Source organism: Podarcis tiliguerta (genome assembly GCF_965153285.1).
Source record: "Podarcis tiliguerta genome assembly, chromosome: 9".
In the NCBI taxonomy this organism is placed as follows: Eukaryota; Metazoa; Chordata; class Lepidosauria; order Squamata; family Lacertidae; genus Podarcis; species Podarcis tiliguerta.
In genome coordinates, this window is record NC_139542.1 from 28,959,179 (window position 1) to 28,979,774 (window position 20,596).

Below are 20,596 nucleotides of genomic sequence, written 5' to 3' on the forward strand. Positions count from 1 at the left end.
TACCTTTCCTCCAGGCTTGGACCTCCAGCTGCCCCTCCGGTTCCTGCTGGTTCGCTCATGATGCCTCTCCCTGGCACAAGCTAGCTGTCGATGACTTTCGGATTGCTGTGATGGGATGAAGAGCTGCTTGTGTGTAAATTGCAATCCCTCAGAGTTTGAACCGCTTCTCAAACCTCTGCCTGTGACGGAGCCCCTCCAGCATGGCTGCGTCAGTCGCTAGCAGAATCCGAAAGTGGCTGCTTTCGGAAACGTTTCCAACATAAAAGCTCCTTAACGGAAACACGTCTTCTGGACTCTCTGCGTGACAGTTTCCGCCGAGGAACGGGTGTTCCTATAGGGGGCCCTGAGACTTCCCCACTGTTTTCACTGGAAGCATCTCTGAGCCATTCCTCCGACTCCCCTTCCCTTGACGTTCCTGTTCGCCCCCTACTGGTTCCCTCTTCAGGTGTCAAGTCTCTCTCTACCTCAGAGAGCCTTGGCACCTCCTGTCCTGCCGATGGCAGTTCCCTGACACTTAGTATTGTTTCTGGGAAACTGCTTGGTCTTGGACTATTCCGTGTTATAGACTACAGGCACCATTATTTGTATGTTATTCAGTTGGTCAAGCACCAGCTGTTGGGAGTTGTAAAGAAGGTAAAAAGGTAAAGGTACCCCTGCCCGTACGGGCCAGTCTTGACAGACTCTAGGGTTGTTCACCCATCTCACTCAAGAGGCCGGGGGCCAGCGCTGTCCGGAGACACTTCCGGGTCACGTGGCCAGCCGCACGCGGAAACGCCGTTTACCTTCCTGCTAGTAAGCGGTCCCTATTTATCTACTTGCACCCAGGAGTGCTTTCAAACTGCTAGGTTGGCAGGCGCTGGGACCGAAACAACGGGAGCGCACCCCACCGCGGGGATTCGAACCGCCGACCTTTCGATCGGCAAGCCCTAGGCACTGAGGCTTTTACCCACAGCGCCACCCGCCTCCCGTGTAAAGAAGGTATCCCAAGCTTTTTAGTGGTAGGCTAAAAGACATATTCTTAATTTTTAAAAAATGGTTATAAGGAAGCTGTGGTAATGTGCTCTAAGCAATTTACATTTCTCTCTCTCCCCTCCCCTCTCTCTCTCTCGCTCTCTCTCTCTCTCACACCTCTTTATCAGAAACCAGGTTGCTTTGTTCTGCATCCAAATTACCAAATGGTTCTCTTGGGCTTCCTCATTAGAGGTAGTCTAATGTACAAATAATAAACAAGGATAATAAAATCAGTGGAACTTTGGGGGTCTAAGCCTCATTGTATAGTCAAAGCTAAAAAATATGTATTTGCTTGCTTAAAAAACATGGATTATTAGTTTGAATGAAATTCCCAGTCACAAGGGCCAAGTGCTGCATATAAAGAAACATGTATATTTGTATAAGATAGTAACTTCTACATATTCTGGGCTCTCATACTTCTACCTTTCACAGATGTGTTGACACTGTGAGCTGAAAGCCACATAGGTATTTATTTATGGCTCTTCATTAAAATAAACAGATCATTTCACGTTATTCAAGCAATAAAGTTCAACAAGATCAAACAATAAGCCATGTGATCAAGCCATACAGTTATGGGCTGTTTTGTGGTTTTATTTTATTATTATAATGTTAATTGTACCTGTTTTAATTGTGACATTTTTTGTAATTTGCTTTGGCACTATTTGTTGACAGGCAAGCTGTAAAGTGCAGTCAAACACACACATTAAAACACCAGTGCACTAACCTCTCTTCTAAAGGATGAGATTATAAGAGCCAGGGCAGTGTAATAGAGTGCTGAACTAGGACTTGAGAAACCAAGTCTGAAATCCTCACTTAGCCATTAAGCTCACTGGATGGCCTTGGGCTTGTCACTGCCTCTCAGCCTAACCTACCTCACAGGGTTGTTGTGGGGATTAAATGAGTATGTGGAAAATTATGCAAACTACCCTGAGGTCCTCTGATATGTGATAAACTACGCCAGGTAGTTTAGATGGTTCAGAGAGGGGTGGGCTTTCATTTTTTATACAGTCTTTTATAATCTGTTCATCCTCTAAGGCCTGCCTTTTAAATCAGTCATCTGCCTTATTCAGATAAACTTTCTAGAATATAATTATTTTCTGAAAAAAATGAAGATCTGGTTGTCACAAAAGATGTTATGTTTTGAACTTCTTCCCTGATAAGCCATAAATCTCTGCTGTATATATTGCAGTAATTAATTGAGCATTTCAAGTTAAGAAACTTCCTGACTGGACTTGGCTGTTCCTGCATGTACGGAGGCTGTAGCCAAATGTAACATGTCTGCAGAGCTTTTAAAGTCATGATATGAAGATATTTAGCGTTAGGAAATGGTGAAGGTGTGTGGAACCACAGCTTTTATCGCTGATTCATCCACTGTGAAGGCATTCTGGTTGTGCATATTGGCCACCATCCACCAAGAGCAGCTCTGCCAGATTTCATTCATTTCAATAGGGCTTCCAAACTGAAGCCTTCCTAGAGCCAGTACTGCTCTCCCTCTTGTCTGAAAGGATATGCTTAATTGTAATGCACTTGGAAAAATTGCCTTTATTTCTTTACTCATTTTATCCCATAAAATAAATATCAGTAATTAAAAGAAATAGTATTATGTGGTACAGACAAAGGCCATTTTGTACCAGGTTACATTCCTGACCTCCACACGCATTGGCGGAGCATGTATATGCCCGCTCCACCTTTTACAGCCCATTACGCCCTGCCCCCTTTTCTTCCTTTCTTTTTTGCCAATTCTTTTTATTGATTTCCCAGTTTTAACCCAATTACGTGGTTTTAGGCATTGGTTTTTAAAAAATCAAGTTCAGACTATTGACTGACAATTCTGAGTTAATTTGAAAGCCATAGATCTTCTCCACTTTGTCTTTTTCAATATTATTTGTGAGCCCTCAGCTCTGAGAGACTTATGTACAAAACAGAACAGGTGTGCATGTCTCATACCTCAAATATTTTGATAACCCAAGGCATTTTGAGATCTACCACCACATCCTCCTGCTCATTTCTGATTGAAGATAGGGCTTTAGTTTTGTCAGAAACCCAAGTATCCCAAGTGTTTTCAAGTGATCATCATTTACGTTATGATATCCACAGTGGATAAAATTACCTTACGAGTGTCACAAAGATAAACTGGAGCCATTTCCTACCCAGTTATTATCCGTGTAGAACAGGTTGTTCCCTGCATGTCAGGACAACACTGATAACATTTGGCAGCAGAAGCAAATATACACACTAATATTAGAGCTGTGATAACAGACAGGCTTGCATTCTGAGTTTGATGTTTGGTAGCAGTCATTCATCTTTGTTTTGCTGCTGCTGCTGCTCCTCCTGTTCTGCGGTACAGTACAGAATGAGTTCATACATTGGGCTCACAAAGCACACTTCCTAAAGCAGGTGACTGCCCATATAACTTCACTGTTTGTTAAGAAAACAAACCAGAAAAGAATTTAATAACATTGGGCGACATCCAATTGTGACTGCTTGCACAACGGAAATCTGCATGCACAATGAGCTTTCCGGTTTCTCTTCTCCTGCTTCCAACTCCCTGCATGCCTCAAAAATTAGCACAGAAGGGACCCTCAGCTTCCAGGATAGATTTTGGGGGTGCCAGGAGGAGGAGAGAAAGAGCCTCTCCTGTTGCAAAAACAGGCAGCTGTTCTCATCATGTTAGAGCTTTTCTCACCCATTGTCTGTATGAATAATGACATTAAATGTCATAGAAAAGTACCCAGGTTCACAATTTGAACTCAAAGGAGTGTGGACACAGAGAAAAACATATGCTTATTATTTATTTAAAATACTTTTATGCAACCTTTTTAAGGAGGGGCTTACACCTATATAGTGCAACTACAACAGTAAAATCAATGACAGTCAGTAAAAATAAACCCCATTTTGGGTATTTAATAAGTGGCTGTTAAGTCTTCAATATTTCATTCAGTCTGTTTAACTGCATGGTCAAAGTTATAACCTGGTTAAGGGGCATTAAATTCAATTCTTAATACTTCAGTAGAATGAGTAAAACTGAAGCATTTATATTTATTCTGGCCATGTACACCTTCAGATGTCAGATTGTAGAAGAGCCAGAAATGTATGAATTGGCAGCTTTTTGTGTGCTTACCTGATGATGCGATTCTGAAATGATGAGGAATAATGCTTTAAAATAAACCATACCTATGTAATCAATTATTTAAAGTATAGTGTAAACTGACTCAAAAACATCTGAGCAATATTTTTAGTTGCCAGAAGTCTATATAATGTAGACAATTGCTCAAGTTAAATTGTGTGATTTGGCTACATGTTACAAACATCATCATAATAGCCATATGGTTTAAGAAGCATGTTGTTTTCTGACAAGCTAACGTACTGGAACTATTTTGTTTATGTTGCTGCAACAGCATAAGAAAGAATAAGAAACATTTTTGGTTCATGCAACTTATATTTGGTTCTTGCAATTTATATTTCTCCACCCTACTTCTGCTTGGTATAGTGCTTACATGTGCCATTGATTTCAAGAAGGGCCATTCCAAAATAGGAAAGGGAATGTTTTAGAGAAACTAGTTGTATGCTTGATCTGCTGAATTGACTTGCAAAATTGCAATTGATAGGAATCTTTCAAAAATATGCTTTGCACTACTAATGCCATTTAAAAATACATTTGTATTTCTGAACCAGAATGGCAGGTGTTGATTTGTACTTACTGCAAGCATTCCTAGTATTCACAATGGTATATTTGTTGTTGAATCCTGTTTTGCACGTAGTATAGATTGGGCAAATCAGGGAATGTGCAATACAGACATGGTGGGTCATGTAAATGTATGAAAAGTGAAAATGGAACACACTCCCTGAATACACCCAAGATTCCTGTGCAGATCATCCCAATTTAATCATGGCTCATGAAACACCCAGTGACAAGGAACTGCAGGTGGTTATGTTTTGGAACAAAAGTGGTTGGTTGCAAAATGGGCTGCTCCAAACATTATTTCTCTTACGGAAGAAGTAAAGGAGCATACATCCTAGACAGGAAAGTGGAAGGGAGATTCCCATAGATCTCCAAAGAGTTGCATGATGTAATAAAGTGAGTGGAAAGAACATCCTCCCATCCCAAGTGAACCCTTAATGCACATCACTGTTAAGTATTAAGATAGTATATCCATCTAAAAGCTTTAACACATCAGAGGGTACCAGTACCACTTCAACATAGGCTCACACAGTCATATATTTCTTCATTAGTTTGATAAAAATATGAAGGTTATAAAAGATTATTAACCATGTACAATTTTTTAGTGGTCTGTTTTTGGTGGGTTAGACTGGGCAAAAGGAAATAAACAATGAAGTTCAAACAACTTAAAGTGGAGTTTGCATACACTGTTTGCATAAAGCTATGTTATGGCATATGGTATGACTACCATACACAAAGTAGGTAAATAAAGCAGAGGTAGAACAGCACATTTCAAGACAAGGATAGGGGTTGCTAACTCTGGGTTTGTTTGTCTTGTAATGGGAAAATTGACAGCATTTGTGTGCTCTTAACTCTCCTGTACCCACCAATTTAGCATTCAGCTTCCCACTCCCTCAAAAAAGCCCATTTCCCCACCTGGTTTTCAAGACCAGAGATAATGGCTTCTGGATGGCATTTGTAGGGGGAAATTGGCGTGTTTGGATAAAGTTAAGCTCCCCATCTACCACTTATTCCATGCAATGTTCCTCCATTTGCATTATCTCAGGAAACAAGTTTGGGAACATACTTTGTCAAGATATGTAGTTCCTCCCTAGGTGTGGTTGTGGGAGCTTTTCAACAAAGCTTGCTTCATGTTGCTATTTTCAACTCATGCCTATGCACAGTAGAGACTGTGGAGAAGAGGCAACCCAAATTGGGCATACATACCATTGATTGCAGTGGGAGAGATTTATCAACATATTCTAATTTACCCGTTGAGTGTTTAGCTTTGTCTAGTTCATGTATGTATAATACAAAATTAATGCAAATTTAATACAAAACTAAAGTGTAAAATTTACAGACACTGATGCCATAAAATGTAGTAATGGCCACTAGCTTAAATGGCTTTAAAACAGTATTAGACAAATTCATGGAGGATAAGCCTATCAGTGACTACAAGTCATGGGAAAGTGAGATTGCCTTCATGTCCCTAGAAGCTTCTGGTGGACCACTGTGGGGAACAGGATGCTAGACTAGATGGCTCTTTTGTCTGATCCCAAAGAGCTTTAAAGTAGATTGAAGTTACATAAGAATTTCATCATGCAGGGAGTGTAGCAAATGAAATGGCATATGAATGTCACCTTTGGTTTGGAAATCTGTACTAATCCCAACTTTACTATGGATTTCAAAATTGGCACTGCCTGCAGCCCTACGATATCACAATGGTTTGTGATGTTGCACTAGTGTTGCCAGCAGCTTTACTCATCAAATATTGTGTTGATGTTGTGGAGTAGACAGTGTTTAGATAAGTTTGTAAGAAAGCAATCTGCCTGTAATCCTTTATCTGGAAATGAATCCCACTGTGCCAGTGGATCATACATTCTGTAGTAAAGAAATGGATGCTGGAATCCTTGTTCTTTTAAATTGCCACGCCAGATGGTTAAACAGAATGTTTAACAGAATGTAATGGAGGGAATGTTACAATGCCCTGATATAAGTCAGTACTCTTTCTACACCTTATAAACAAAGCAACAGCATGTAAACAAAGAATTTCATAATGCCCAGATGCAAAAGCAGTAGTCCTCCAGTACTTTGACTAATGAGTACAAACTTGTCATCCTATGTTTATGAAACCAGAAAAACGATACAGCTTCCAGATGAACCGTGTGTGTGTGTACATTATTTTTCTGAGAAAATAAATATTCTGAGAAAATATAACAATGTGTTCAATTTAATTAAAAGCGTGAACAGCTTGATGTCTCCATTACTACACAGTCTAGGTTCCACATGGGAAGCCTGTTTGGTGGAGCTAAGTTCCCTGGGGTACACATCCAAAGAACTGTGCAAGTTGTTCCATAAACTAGATTATCCTGCCCACTTGGAACAGCAGCAGCCCATACCAAATAGAGGGAATTATTAAAAACTAGTTTATGATACATCCTTATGGTTAGATGCTTATATCAAAAAGTCAAACCCCCCAGCCAGGATGCCCTGGCTGTTGAGAGGATAGGGCCCAGGCTAGTAGCTCTTAGGATCTGACCCAGGTCTTGAATTGAGGATAGCCTATCCCTGCTGGTTGCACTGCCTCCTCTTCCTGCTGCTGCTGTTTTGTTTTTAATTATGGAAGCCTTTAATGCAAAAATTAGTATATAGCCCAGCCAAAAAATTGAACATTTGGTAAGCATATTTTACCCTCCTTTGTTTACTTGCATTTCACTGTGCTTTTGTTCATCCTCCAGAACGTTTTGCAACAGGAACACTTTAATTAATTTCTTACACAACCACTGCTAGCACAGTGTGTAGCAGGAGGTACTTAGGAAATAGTTTCCCACAAGCAAAATTGAATTATTTGCTGCTTAACTGAATACTAAAACAACATTGGGCCAGCTTATCTACAGGCATTAGTGTAAATGAATTTATGGTGGCAACATTTGGGGGTGGGGATAGTTTATCACCCTGTAAGACCTGGATGCTTGATACCATCATAGACCAAAATACAGTAAAATTCAGGTCTGTTATCTGCCCAGATGGTTTCTTTCTTGGCTACTATATATGTTTGGTTTTTATGTTGTCCTCTGTACCATATGGAAAAATATTAACTGTTAAATTATTCAAATATTAAATTACAAAAGGATAGTCTTTTCCATTGATTGAAGGTGGCAAAAAAGAGAGCTAGAATAGGATCCCCACATCTGTTGTGTTATTTGGCACCTACAAGTTTGGATCCAATGGGCTGCTGCGTATCAAGCGTTGAGAGCTAAAGCAAGACAGAAAGCTACTTATGGGGTTCCTAGAACCATCTGTATGGTCATTGTGGGAAGCCTCTGCCCCACCACTTTGTCCTTTACTACTGGTAATATATAGATCTCTGGTGGGAATCTGATTCCCAATTAGGTTACAATAGCAAGTATTTGTAAGTGACAATATTACGTTTGTTCTACACTTTCAAGGAATTGATCCTTCAGTGTGGCAGTACCTACTCTGTGGAACTTTCTGTCCATTGATACTATGCAGCCACCTTTGCTGTACTGCTTTTGGCCCCTGCTAAGAACTTTTTTGTTTAAGCAAGTCTTACTTAGACATGAAAATTTGGCATGTGCTATATAATTCATATTTTTAAAACTGCTGAATTTATTTACATTTCAAAAAAAATCTTAGACTAACTTGTTTCTAGCATCTGATATTATCAGTAATTTTAATATCCAAACTGAGCTTTTGATGACTAAGCGGTGGTGCAGCAATAAAACGGCTAGCACATTTGCAAAGCTAAGCAGGGTCCAGTATGGTTTCAAATTGGTCCGCGTGTTGAGTTTCCCTTCCAACTCTGTGGCATTCACCTGTAAAACGTGAGTATTAAAAACATCCTGTGTAACTCACAAACTTCTTCAACAATAGAAATTAATCTAATGTTTAAAAAAATAAGCTTACAGTGTAACCTTGTGTGTGTTTACTCAGAAACAAGTCCTATGGAACTTAATGGGTTGCATTTCCCAGTATGTGGAACGTTTTAGTTTAGAGAAAAGGTGAGTAAGAGGTGACATGATAGAAGTTTGCAATGGCATGGATAAAATTGATAGAGAGCGGTAGGACTTATGGAAATCCAATGAAGCTGAATGTTGAAAGATACCAGACAGATAAAAGAAAGCACTTCTTCATACAGTGCATACTTACACTATGGAACTGACTCTCACAGGAGCAATGGCCACCAACTTGGATAGCTTTAAAGAGGATTAGACAGCTTCATGCAGGGTAAGGTTCTCAGTGGCTACTAGCCAAATTGGCTGTGCTCTGCCTTCACAGTCAGTCAGATAATGTTTCTGAATACAGTCATACCTTGGTTTGTGAACGCTGCGGGTTGTGCGTTTTCGGCTTACGGACCGTGCCAAACCCGGAAGTACCGGAATGGGTTACTTCTGGGTTTCGGCGCTCGCGCATGTGCAGAAGCACAAAATGACGTCATGCGCAGAAGCACAGAAGCACTTCACACATGTGCGCAGACACGGCACTGTGGGTTGCAAACGTGCCTCCCACACGGATCACGTTCGCAACCCAAGGTATGACTGTACCGGTTGCTGGAAACCACAGGAGGGGAGAGTACTTTTGTGCTTGGGTCTGTCTTGAGAATGTCTCACAGGCATCTGGTTGGCTCCTGTGAGAATAGGTTACTGTACTATCTGGTACATTGGCCTGATACAGCAGGTTCTTCTTATGCTTTTATGTGTGCTTAGGAATGCAGCCTTCATTCCTGTAATTGAAATCCATGTTGCTTTGTATACCAAGCCTTGACACAGGAAAAGGACTTGACAGGTCATCACGATCTTGTAGTTTTAAATTAAAAAGAGATTTCTTCACTGCTACTCCTGCCATAGCAGCACTTTCCTTGCATAGCTCTCGTGAAGATAAGGGTCCAGTGCATTTCTCACTTCCTGGTAAAGCTCTTCTGTTAGTATGTGGTCCCATTTTTAGCATATTTGCAGACTCCTTCGATTATCTCAAATCACTTTCACATGGGGCTGAGGTTAAACATTATTTCTCTTGGCTTGTCCCTTCTTCAGCAGCCGCTTCCTCCTTGCTCTGAAAAGGACAGGGCAATGTTCAAATGTTTGGTCCTAAGCCCAGTATTTCATTTGTAAGTTATTTAATTTCCTACTCCAAAAATTGGAAGCAGGACTTTTAACAATGGAAGTCAAAGCTCTCATTTGTTTAGGGACTGTTTCAGGACTAATACAATCATCAGCTGAAGATGCTGGCATAATTAGGGTGACTTAAAGTAAAGCAAAATAAATTGAATACATGGGGAAAATCTTTTGTAGGAGGGAAGGTGCCAAGTTTTACAGCCTTCTGTCAGTTATGAATTGTGGCTTTTATAAACACAAACAGAAAATCATCAGTTTTGTATGTAAGCTGGCTAAAACACCTGCCTTCTCTTATTGTGGAGCCGATTTTGGGAAGAGTGTGGCAACCATTATACTGCATTTGTAATCCTTTTTGGATTGTAACGTTTTGTCGTTTCCTGAAACTCAGTTTGAAACATTTACAGTCACAGGGATTGTTCAGTTAGTTTGGAGGCTTCCATACTGGGCTGACTCTGCTTTCCTGCAATAAGGTGCACATATGTCATGAAATGAGTGCCAAAAGTATTTGAAAATTTCACATGCGGTATAGTCAGGAAATTAAAAATTAACTGTGGAAAGCACATCACATATATGTTTGGCAATGAAATTTTAATATTGTATATGTTTTGGGGTGAAAGATCCCCCCTGCTTTCTTCCTCTATAATGGTCTGAACTGGAAAATGTTAGTTTCAGGAGTTTTTTGGAATAATCCAGAATGCTATACAGTACATTAAATCTTTGGAGGAAACCAGCAATGGATACCAATGCATCATGTTTGTTAGCAGAGCATTTTAGCATTTTGAAGTTCTAATTATTCCTGTGTGTGAATCTGGTGACTGCAAATCTGAGTTATCGTTATGTTTACATTAAAAAACTTCTAAATGCTAATGCTATTGAACTTCCCTTCAGTTGGTCATGTTCTCTCCCCTATCTGCTCTGTCTTTCTCAGTGTCATTTGCTTATCTTCTTTGATATTTTCACAAGAGCCCTATACTAGTCACAAGCCAGACATTTTTAAGTGCATCTTCATGAAACCAGATAGCTGTTGCTGGCACTTCTTCTCTTTATTCTTAAGTTAGTTAACTTACTTAACCGCTTCATATTTCATCAGAAATCTAAGTGGTTTACAAATCACAATTAAAAAAATCAAGGTAAATAAGACAATACAATAAACTCCACATTCATAACCATGAAGTGATAGCATTATTATAATCATCGACAACTCCTCTACATTTCTTCCATGGTGAGTAAAGCTAAGGGGAAGGAATCCAGTAATTAATCTCCTTACACCTCCAAGGTCTCTATGTTACCTCCCTGGGTAGCTGTACACTTCCCCGTATGGTTTTAGGTAGGGTTGTGGAAATGGTTGTGGGAAAAGAACAAACACCCAGAACCCTTCCCTGTTAATCCTACCTGCGGGTGGCGCTGTGGGTTAAACTACAGAGCCTAGGACTTGCCGATCAGAAGGTTGGCGGTTCGAATCCCCACGGCGGGGTGAGCTCCCGTTGCTCGGTCCCTGCTCCTGCCAACCTAGCAGTTCGAAAGGACGTCAAAGTGCAAGTAGATAAATAGGTACCGCTCCAGCAGGAAGGTAAACGGCGTTTCCGTGTGCTGCTCTGGTTCGCCAGAAGCGGCTTAGTCATGCTGGCCACATGACCCAGAAGCTGTATGCCGGCTCCCTCGGCCAATAAAGCGAGATGAGCGCCGCAACCCCAGAGCCGGTCATGACTGGACCTAATGGTCAGGGGTCCCTTTACCTTTAAGCTATTAGGATAGGCACAAAGAACTGGAACCCTCACTTTCTCTCCAATCCTCCTATTTCTCCCTTACTTCTTCCAGGTTCTAGCTTGGGAGATGGATGCTGCAAGGCAGCCACAGTACAAGAAATAATAGAATCATAGAGTTGGAAGAGACCACAAGGGCCATCGAGTCCAACCCCCTGCGAAATGCAGCTGTACAAAGAATTGTCTGATGACTACACATTTTCCAAGTACAGAATCTAGCTTAATGAGAAGGATGGAGCTTATGAGACTCATGCTTCGTAGGGAAGGTCATGTGAACTCAAAATCATGGAAGTCCTAATGGTCTGGGCCACACTTCATATTTGGAGAATCATAGCACTGCCTTGCTCATAAAATCCACAATACAGATAAGCCATTGGTTTTATGTACCTATCTTTAACATTCCTATCTGAGTAAATATAGAACTGTTGTCTGAAGGAAGCCAACAGAAACTCTGAAGCTTGATTCCCTTGATCCTTTCAAAGATGTTGTCAAATCTCTTTAGCACAAAAATAACACAAACGTCATACAGTCTTGGAAATGTACTGGTATTATGCCTGTCTGACTTGTGTATGTTGGACAAGGTAGGGGACTGAAAAACAAAGATAAACAAAGTTTGTTCTTGACAAAGCCATGCATGGATACATCAGTTTTTTAGAATCCACATGCCAATCTAGTAGTTCAGCCCCCTCCCTCCATACGTCTTCATTTTTTTAATAGCTATATTATAATAATTCTTTAATTGCTAAGATCTGTGCAAAGAAAACACACACACAATTGTTAAGTCCCATAATAGCAGAAAACATTTATTTCCACTGATTTACACCCTGAAGAAAAACTGACGTTGCCATCCATCTTTTAGCTATCTCTTTCCTGCCTTTAGAGTGATGGTGTAGGCTGTTGGAGTTGGACTTGTATTTGTTATTCCACATTTTTTTTGGGGGGGGGGGGAGGTGTTGTGCTTCTCATCATGGCATATAAACTTGTGGCCAAAACACATTTTTCTGCCCATAACCCAATTCAGAAAATCAGCCACTTTCATCTCTTAAAGGGAACATTATCTATTCTGGCAGTGATGATTTTAGAGCTTTGCAATCTTCCTGCTCTTCAGCTTTCCAGAAAGTGTTTTGGATGTTTGCCTGCAGCTGGCAACTCTTTTATGAATTCCTTGGAAAAAAGACACATGCACGATAACCACCCAAAATTTCCAGCAAGTTGGAAATTGGAGACATTTCTCTGTCCCTATTCTGGCCACAAACTTTCACCAAAATCTGAATACCATCAATATAGTACGTGTACAACCTGGTATTTAGGGAAATGTTATCTCTAAAAATTAGCTCTAATTTCTGACACATTGAATCAATGGAAATAGGAGTTATGGCCAAATTAGAAGATGTGGGAGATCTGTGATAGGACTTCTAAGTTTGGGCTTTGAAAGTGTATAGCTTCCTTAAGCAACTTAATGACCTTATTTTAAGAATAAGAATTTATGAGAACATAAATCTATTCTCCCATTGTCTGGACACTTCAATTCTTTAACTTCTGCTTTCTTTTTTATTTAAAGTGTCACCACTTAATCTTCTTGACCATAGGCTTAGCCATACTTGGTTCCTTCAGTGTTTCAAAATATGGTTTGCCTTCTAGTCTGTCATCTTTTCAGCTTGCCTTTGACTCTATCAGTCATCATCTTCTTGAACTGTGCTGACCACAGCTGACAAGTATTTCCCAGTGAGGTCCTTTGAGTGCTGAGATATATGACCCTATGATTTGCCAAGTCTTGAAAGTGATACCCCCCTACATACAGTACACACAATAGCTTATATATCCAGGTATATAAATGTGCCTGTACTAGAGAGAACACAAGGGCATTAAAGTGAATATGTGGATTAATTTGTAGAGGTTTTCTCAAAAAAATAATTATTCCAAAGATGGGTTCCAGAAATGAAACTTAGTTACATTCTGAAGTGCATGTATGCAGTTATGTTCCACAAATACAGCTGAAACTAGCACTTGGCAGGGCATGTTGTTTAAAAATATTCCATCCCAGCATGTGCAAACTTGTTTTTGTTACAGAATTCTTTTGTTAAAGGTGCAGTCCTGCCATGCCTTTGCCAGAATGATGGGATCTGTATCAAATCAGTATGTTTTGGAAAGCAGCTGCATTTAGAGCTTGTAGTTACAAATGTTAAATTGGAATTTACATTTAATATATTGCTTGGAAAGGTTTCATGTATAGTTGAAAAATCACAAACAGAAGAAAAGGAAACTAGACTTGTAGCTACATTCAGAACATACCCTGTGGGTGTTAATTCTTATCAGAATGGTTGAGAATGAGCATGATCTTTCTAAAAGACCCTTTATGCAGTGTACAAGGATTTGGCATAACCCCATAAAAAGCCTAACACAAATAATCTTCTCTGTTTATTGCATGGTCCATGTGTTAATTCTGGGAACACAGTTCATCTGTCTCTCGTTTACTGGGTCTGTGCAAACACATGACAACTAGATAAGCATCAGTAGAGATAAACAAGTATCATGTGGATATTTGATAAGCATACATATAGACACAAAACGGATCTTATTTTTATAAAGTACATGTGATATTTGCAAAAGCTGTAAACTTAAGTTCATATGACAATATTTTCCCAAAGTCACTTAGCCTTCAGTTGTGGCTCTAGGGCATAAATTACTACTATTTTGTTGAGAATTTCAGTATTTCTTCAAAGCTGGTATGGAATTCTGAGATCCTATATGTGTGTTTTCCTCTAGGCATAATAATTTAATACGTTCAGTAAGATCAAATAGAAGGGCTCAGTTTTGACGTACGGCTATTCATTGGCCTCCCCTTTCACTCCTGACCTCTCACGGAGGAGACACATAAAGAAGGGCCTCGGATTATGATTGCAGGGTCTGGGTTGGTTCATATGGAGCAAGGAGGTCCTTGGGGTGCTGCTGTGCTCAGCTGTTTAAGACCTTATAGGTCATAACCAGCACTTTGAATTGGGCCTGCAAGTTAATTGGCAGCCAGTGTAGTCAAGGAAGAATTGGCATTACATGCTCAAGGCATCTTGCCCAGGTGAGCAACCTAGCCACTGAATTCTGCACCAGCTGAAATTTCCAAACCATCTTCAGAGGCAGCCCCATGTAAAACGTGTTGCAGTAATCTAACCTAGAGGTTACCAGAGCATAGACAACAGAAGTTAGAGTATTGCTGTCCATATAGGGCCACAGCTGGGCCACCAGCTGAAGTGGATGGAAGGCACTCCGTGCCACTGAGGCCACCTGAGCCTCAAGCAATAGCAATGAATCCAGAGGAACCCCCCATGTCTCATACCCGTTCCTTCAGAGCAGGCCACCTTCCATCTATCCATCCAGTCTAGGGAACCACCGATTAGCAGTGCTTCTGTCTTTTATGGATTGAGTTTCAGTATTATTGACTCTCATCTGGTCAGTTGCTGAGGCAAGACAATGGTCCAGTGCATCTCTTGCCACACCTGCAGATGTAAAAGAGAAGCAGAGTTGTGTGTCATCGGCATATTGCTGACAATGTACTCCAAAACTCAGGAATGGGAGGGAAATGAATGAAAGAAGACTGAAGCTAGAGCTGGCTTTTTAAAACTATGGTTATATGGAGTTTCTTAGCAGGTTGTAGGAGAGATATTTTAAGTAACAAATTATGATTTTTGACCTCCTAATTCCTTGTCCAGAGAAACCATGGCAGCCTTAAACTTCCTCTCCATTATGTTGACTTTTTTTATTCAGGGTTGGATTTGGGGTTTATTTGTGATGAGGGCTTATTTGTGATGTAAGCAGGTGCATACGACTGATTTAGTAAGAGTCAGTCACAGAAAAGACTTGAGTTGGGGGGTACCTTTTCAGATGGGACCCTTGGGGTTTCATCATTGTTTGAAAGGTCTAATTCTGAAGCCTTTTCACGGTCCTTCATGCTGAGTGGGAAAGCTGATGTTCCCACTCTCTAATCCTACTTTTAGACGTGCTTAGGAGTGTGTGTGCGGCAAGCTAGCCCGCACTCTTGCAGGTAGTCGTCATCCGGGAAAGCTCCACAATTTGCACTATTCACAAACCACCACAGGATGCCAATCTGCTCCAGGTCCCTAATCCCTTTCTCACACGGTCTGTTGTAACCATCTGGGGGGGTGGGGTGGCGTGGGGGGGATGACAAGCTTGAATGAAAGGGAAAGGAAAATGCAACACAATGTAAGAGACGGGCTTATCGGGCTGCCAGTCGCTGCACATACAATCTGCACCAGCTGCAGCCCAATTAAATTCAATAGTTCACAGGTGTTCCCGGCAGAGGATGCATTAACCAAGCCACTCTTAAAAAATACCTAAGACTTTAAACACAGAAGCTCATTTCTCCCCACTACCACCCTGCCCGCCCCGTCTCTCAATATTCTTTAAAGTTTTTTTTTGGAGCACTTCAAATACAAAGAAGCTGAAAAGGACTTTCAGCCCTTTGGAAAAAAGTTAGTGCTTAAAACCACAATGGACCTGACTCAAGCAAGTTGAATCAGCTATTCATCTCATCTGATTCATCCTGGCAGATGAATTGTTAGGTTATCAGTCCATGGCTTCAGGAGTATAATAATTGATACCTGAGAGTATTTTTCACCTAGGAAGCTGAAAATGATAGACACAATTAGAACCCCCTCTCTAAATATTACTATTGGTCTCTATTCTGTGTGTTCTTTTTTACTCATTAGTAACTTTAGAAAATAATTTGAGATCAAAACATCTCGGGTGTCTTCTAAACCTCACTAAAATAAATGACAAATTTCCCACTGATACATATATAAACAAGGGCTATACTACTATTGCATGGATGTGTGATGCGCCATGTTCATGTGGCATTTTTGCTGGGACATGTTAGTCCTGTTGAAATGTCAAGTGTCAATTATTCTAGTTCTGTGTGTGTGTGTGTGTGTGTGCGCGCGCGCGCGCAAAGATTGGTATTGCAAAACATGCCCAGGAATAAGATAGGCACTAATAACATATTCTTATTATCAGATCTTTCCATTTAAAGCAAGTATCACCACTGTTGTGTTTTCCCTTCTCCAAAATAGTTGACTGGCTGAATCCTAATAGACAGGATTGCTGATTCTTGAAATAAACCATTCTGGCACCTGAACAGAGCCCAACAGCAGGGCTCAATATGCTGCTTAGGGTTGGCATCCCATTTTTAATGGGCAAAATGCACAGAAGATGCTCATCTAAGAAGCACATTTAATGATTGTGTGTAAAGTTCCTGTCACCAACCATTGTATACATACACTTAATATTACTGGAGACGTAAGCATTTTGAAGACGTTCCAGGAAAAAAATTGCCCATTTTACAGATGAGGCTTAGCTTGTGTCAAAGATAGTCAGGTAATACATGACATCGAGAGCTGAAAATGCATGTTGAGTGTTCCTCAACATTCTACCATATGTGGTGGATATGTAGGAAAATACAGGTATTCTGGGAGAGTATCCATGCAGAACTGCAAAAAATGCTAAAGATCTCTTTCAATAAAAAACCAGAGGCCTACCTCCTGGGAATAACAGATTTGGATATTCCACAAAAGAGGAAGGGTATCTTTTTATATGCAACGGCGGCAGCAAGAGTTTTGATCGCAGCAAAATGGAAGAGTAATGAAATCCCCTCTATACAAGATTGGATCCAAAAGCTGACAGAATATGCCGAATTAGATGGTTTATCAGAAAAAAATAAAGAATAAATCAAAACAGGAATTTGTTTCAAAATGGGAGGTTTTCAAAGAATATCTGAAAAATAAATATAGTAGTTTAAATTCTGTTGCAGCATTCGAGGAACTTCAGTAATAGTTGCAAGGTAGATATAGGAAATTAGATTTATTGAGAATAACTTTAATTATGATAAAAGTGTGTATTGGCAATAAGTAATATGAATTTGAAATATGGAATAGATGGGAGGTTGGGTCTTTAGTGTTAAGACCAGTAGATGTTTTATTGTTTGCTAAGAAAAGTATGTGTATATGGTTATTCTTGTGTGTAATTTGGTATTTGTGTTTTTTCCCCTTTTTTCTTGTTGTATCAATAAAAAAACTTTATTTTTAAAGAAATGCATGTTGAGGGATCACTAGTGAGCCAAGCTACAGACTGTAGATGAGCATATAGAAAGCACTTCAGAAATTGAACATGCAGGAAGCAGCGCCTTTGCTCTCTGTCTGCATGCTGACATGTGGGATGTGACTGTCATGAGACAGACAGGCAAACAATGTGTCTCACCCACATGTATACACACCACTCACTGCTGACCATGACACGGGATGGCTGCTGCTAGCTGGCCGCAACCGCCTCTTTCTCAGGGCTACAAGCTGTGGGAAGTAGGCTTGGTGAACTGCATGAATGACCTGGCTGGGAATTTTAGAGGTTAAAAGTCTTGCTTGAGCCTGCATGTTCTGCCTGCATCCTGCAGTGCTGAGCCTCCACCACACACTGGCAGCTGCATGTGCTAAGCCATGAGCCGCTGCATGTCATCCACAGTACTTTGGCTTAGTGTGCATGATAGAGAGCATAGGAGTACAGATGTCTCTGCTCTTCACTGCTGTCTGCATTTCCATTCCATTCTATTCTTTGCCAACGGCATAGTTTGTTCCCATTCTGTACTTTGAGGCTTCATCCCTCTTGAATATCTTGCTCTACATGTGAGATTCATCTACTACCTTTTCTCATTAGCATCTTCTCCAGTGAAGGCCGTGCATCACACGCCACACTTGGATCAGTCTCTCAGAAATAATCCAAATACTTTGATGCTTGATATGTATGTGCCATTGTTACTCAAATGCCCCTGCTTAGATTGCTGGGCAGACCTCCATCAGGCCGTTACGGATGCTCTGAGACTGGATGCAGTGTTGCAACATTGTGTACCTCCTCTTCTCAATTTCTGGGAGTTCCCAAGTTTTGATTACCGGTTTTTCTTATAACACTGTTTACGTAATCCAGGGGTAGTCAACCTTTTTATACCTACCGCCCACTAATGCATCTTTCTTGATGGTAGAATTTCCTTACCACCCACCAGTGCTCAATGGAAGGAGGATTTCGCTTGTGCCATAGAACCCCCCTACCTCCCACCTAGAATGCTGAAACGCCCACTAGTGGGCGGTAGGGGCCAGGTTGACAACCCCTGACGTAATCACTGGAAACATAAAGTACGTAGCAGAAAAGCTGGTCGTGAGTGTTCTTCACGTGACCTTTGAGTTCATGTGACCACTGGAAGAATATATTGCTCACACACAATTCTGATTTTTGATGTTCGTGTTCATTTTGAGTTGTAAATGCAATGGCATGAATAAGACTTTCTGTGAAAGGTTTGCCTTTTGGTGTCAAAAAAACAAGTGAGCAAACAAGGAAAACATATCAAGGTACTCTATGTGTTACTTGAGAAATTATCAGGCTTTGTGGGGTGTTTTCTGAGTTTAGGAACTAATAAGCATGGGTTCCTGTGGCTGCGCTCCCTCCGTTAACTTGCATACATAGACTTTAACCTGTGAGATGGCAATGTGTGTGACTCTTTTTTCTTTTTTGCTTTAATGTCTTCACTGTGCTCTAAAGCATTAAAATGCACAACAGCAGAGCACTGATCAGAACTAACAGCAATATTGTAGTAACTTGACAAAGATGTCCAAATCCATGCTTTTTCTTCTTCTTCTCTGAAGGCATGCTAAACACATGCTAAATCCCCTAAAAAGCTACTAAAAGACTTTGGCAGCCATTAGTCCTGCATGGGCGGTGGAAGTCTTTTCAGCAAGTGAACAAACAAGGAAAATATACTGAATGGCTGACAAATGCATTTCAGCTGGCTCTTTCATTTAGACACACAAGGGTGCAGTCAATATCAATCACTGTTTTCCCTCTTACACTGAAAATCGTGGTCCCCCTGTTCATTCCTCAAGCGCTTTTCACCACAGTAATGTGTCTTTAGAATGACATTAACATGAGGCTGTTTCCGCTGTCTGAAGTCCAGAGAGCTTAAAAACCCATCTCGGGCTTTAAGATATTAGTAGTCTTCTTTTCCACACTTTTTCTTCCTTCCTGCTTCTCTTTTTGAATTGTATGCTTTTCCTTCCCCCTTCCCTCCACCTTTTTTTTAAAGTTACAGTTTGAGACAAGAAAGCAGTCACAAATGACTTGATAGTCTTTCTCTCGTTTCTGGAATGCTTACTGGATTGTTTGCCATCAGTTGGTGTATTTTTAATTGAGCATCTGCCATATGCATATTTTATTTATATAAGAGGGCAGTGTATGCTGCAATAACAAACATCAGAACGTAAATGTGTTGTTGGTGGATTTTGCCAGGCTTGGAACAATTTTTTGCAGAGGCTTCCATGGATACTCAAGGAAATTATGAATGTGGCCTTCTGTTTCATTCTGCGTCTGTCCTCTGCCACCAGTCCTCAGCAGATAAAATGTTCCAGCAATAAATCTTGTTATTTAAATACATATATTTCTTTTTCAGATAACTGCGGTTTGTAGGGAAGCTGCACTTCTTGCCCTTCAGGAAGATATACAAGCAAAATGCATTATGGGACGGCATTTCCAACAAGCCTTAGCTATTGTGACTCCTCGAATTCCAGATTCCCTGCAGAAGTTCTATGACGGCTATCATCAACAGAGTGGGCTACATTCACTTTGAGATACTGATTTATTTAACAATTGTACATTGTATAATGTGACTCCATGGGCTCTTTTATAAGCTGAATAGCTGTAATCCAATAATGTATGGAGGCCACAGGTTTCCCTTCTCTGCTTTAGAACTAACACAAATAATTTAAAGCAGAGTTTGGGGAAACTTGATTTCAGGTGACATATGTGTCACTCCATGCCTTTCTTCTGTGTCCCAGAAATTTCCCTGTCCGCTCCCCACAGATAGGTAAATAAAGAGACCTACCTGACCCAATCTTGCTCAGGGACCCACAAGTTTGGGCAGGTTATCCAAAGAGGATGCTCCATAGCCAGACTAAGGACCCTAAACTCTTCATAGCTGCCTC

At 40.6% G+C, this 20,596-nt stretch overlaps 1 protein-coding gene across 2 annotated transcripts in view; it reads left to right on the forward strand.

Moving 5' to 3' along the window:
- The window catches only part of AFG2A (AFG2 AAA ATPase homolog A), a 152,587-nt gene extending 132,306 nt beyond the window's left edge, over nt 1-20,281 (forward strand). For both annotated transcript variants that reach the window (XM_083457241.1, XM_083457240.1), the window contains exon 16: nt 20,065-20,281. In XM_083457241.1, coding sequence (XP_083313367.1) covers nt 20,065-20,241 — 177 coding nt within the window. In that variant the 3' untranslated portion in view covers nt 20,242-20,281. The remainder of the gene's footprint in view (nt 1-20,064) is intronic.
- The last annotated feature ends 315 nt before the right edge of the window (nt 20,282-20,596 follow it).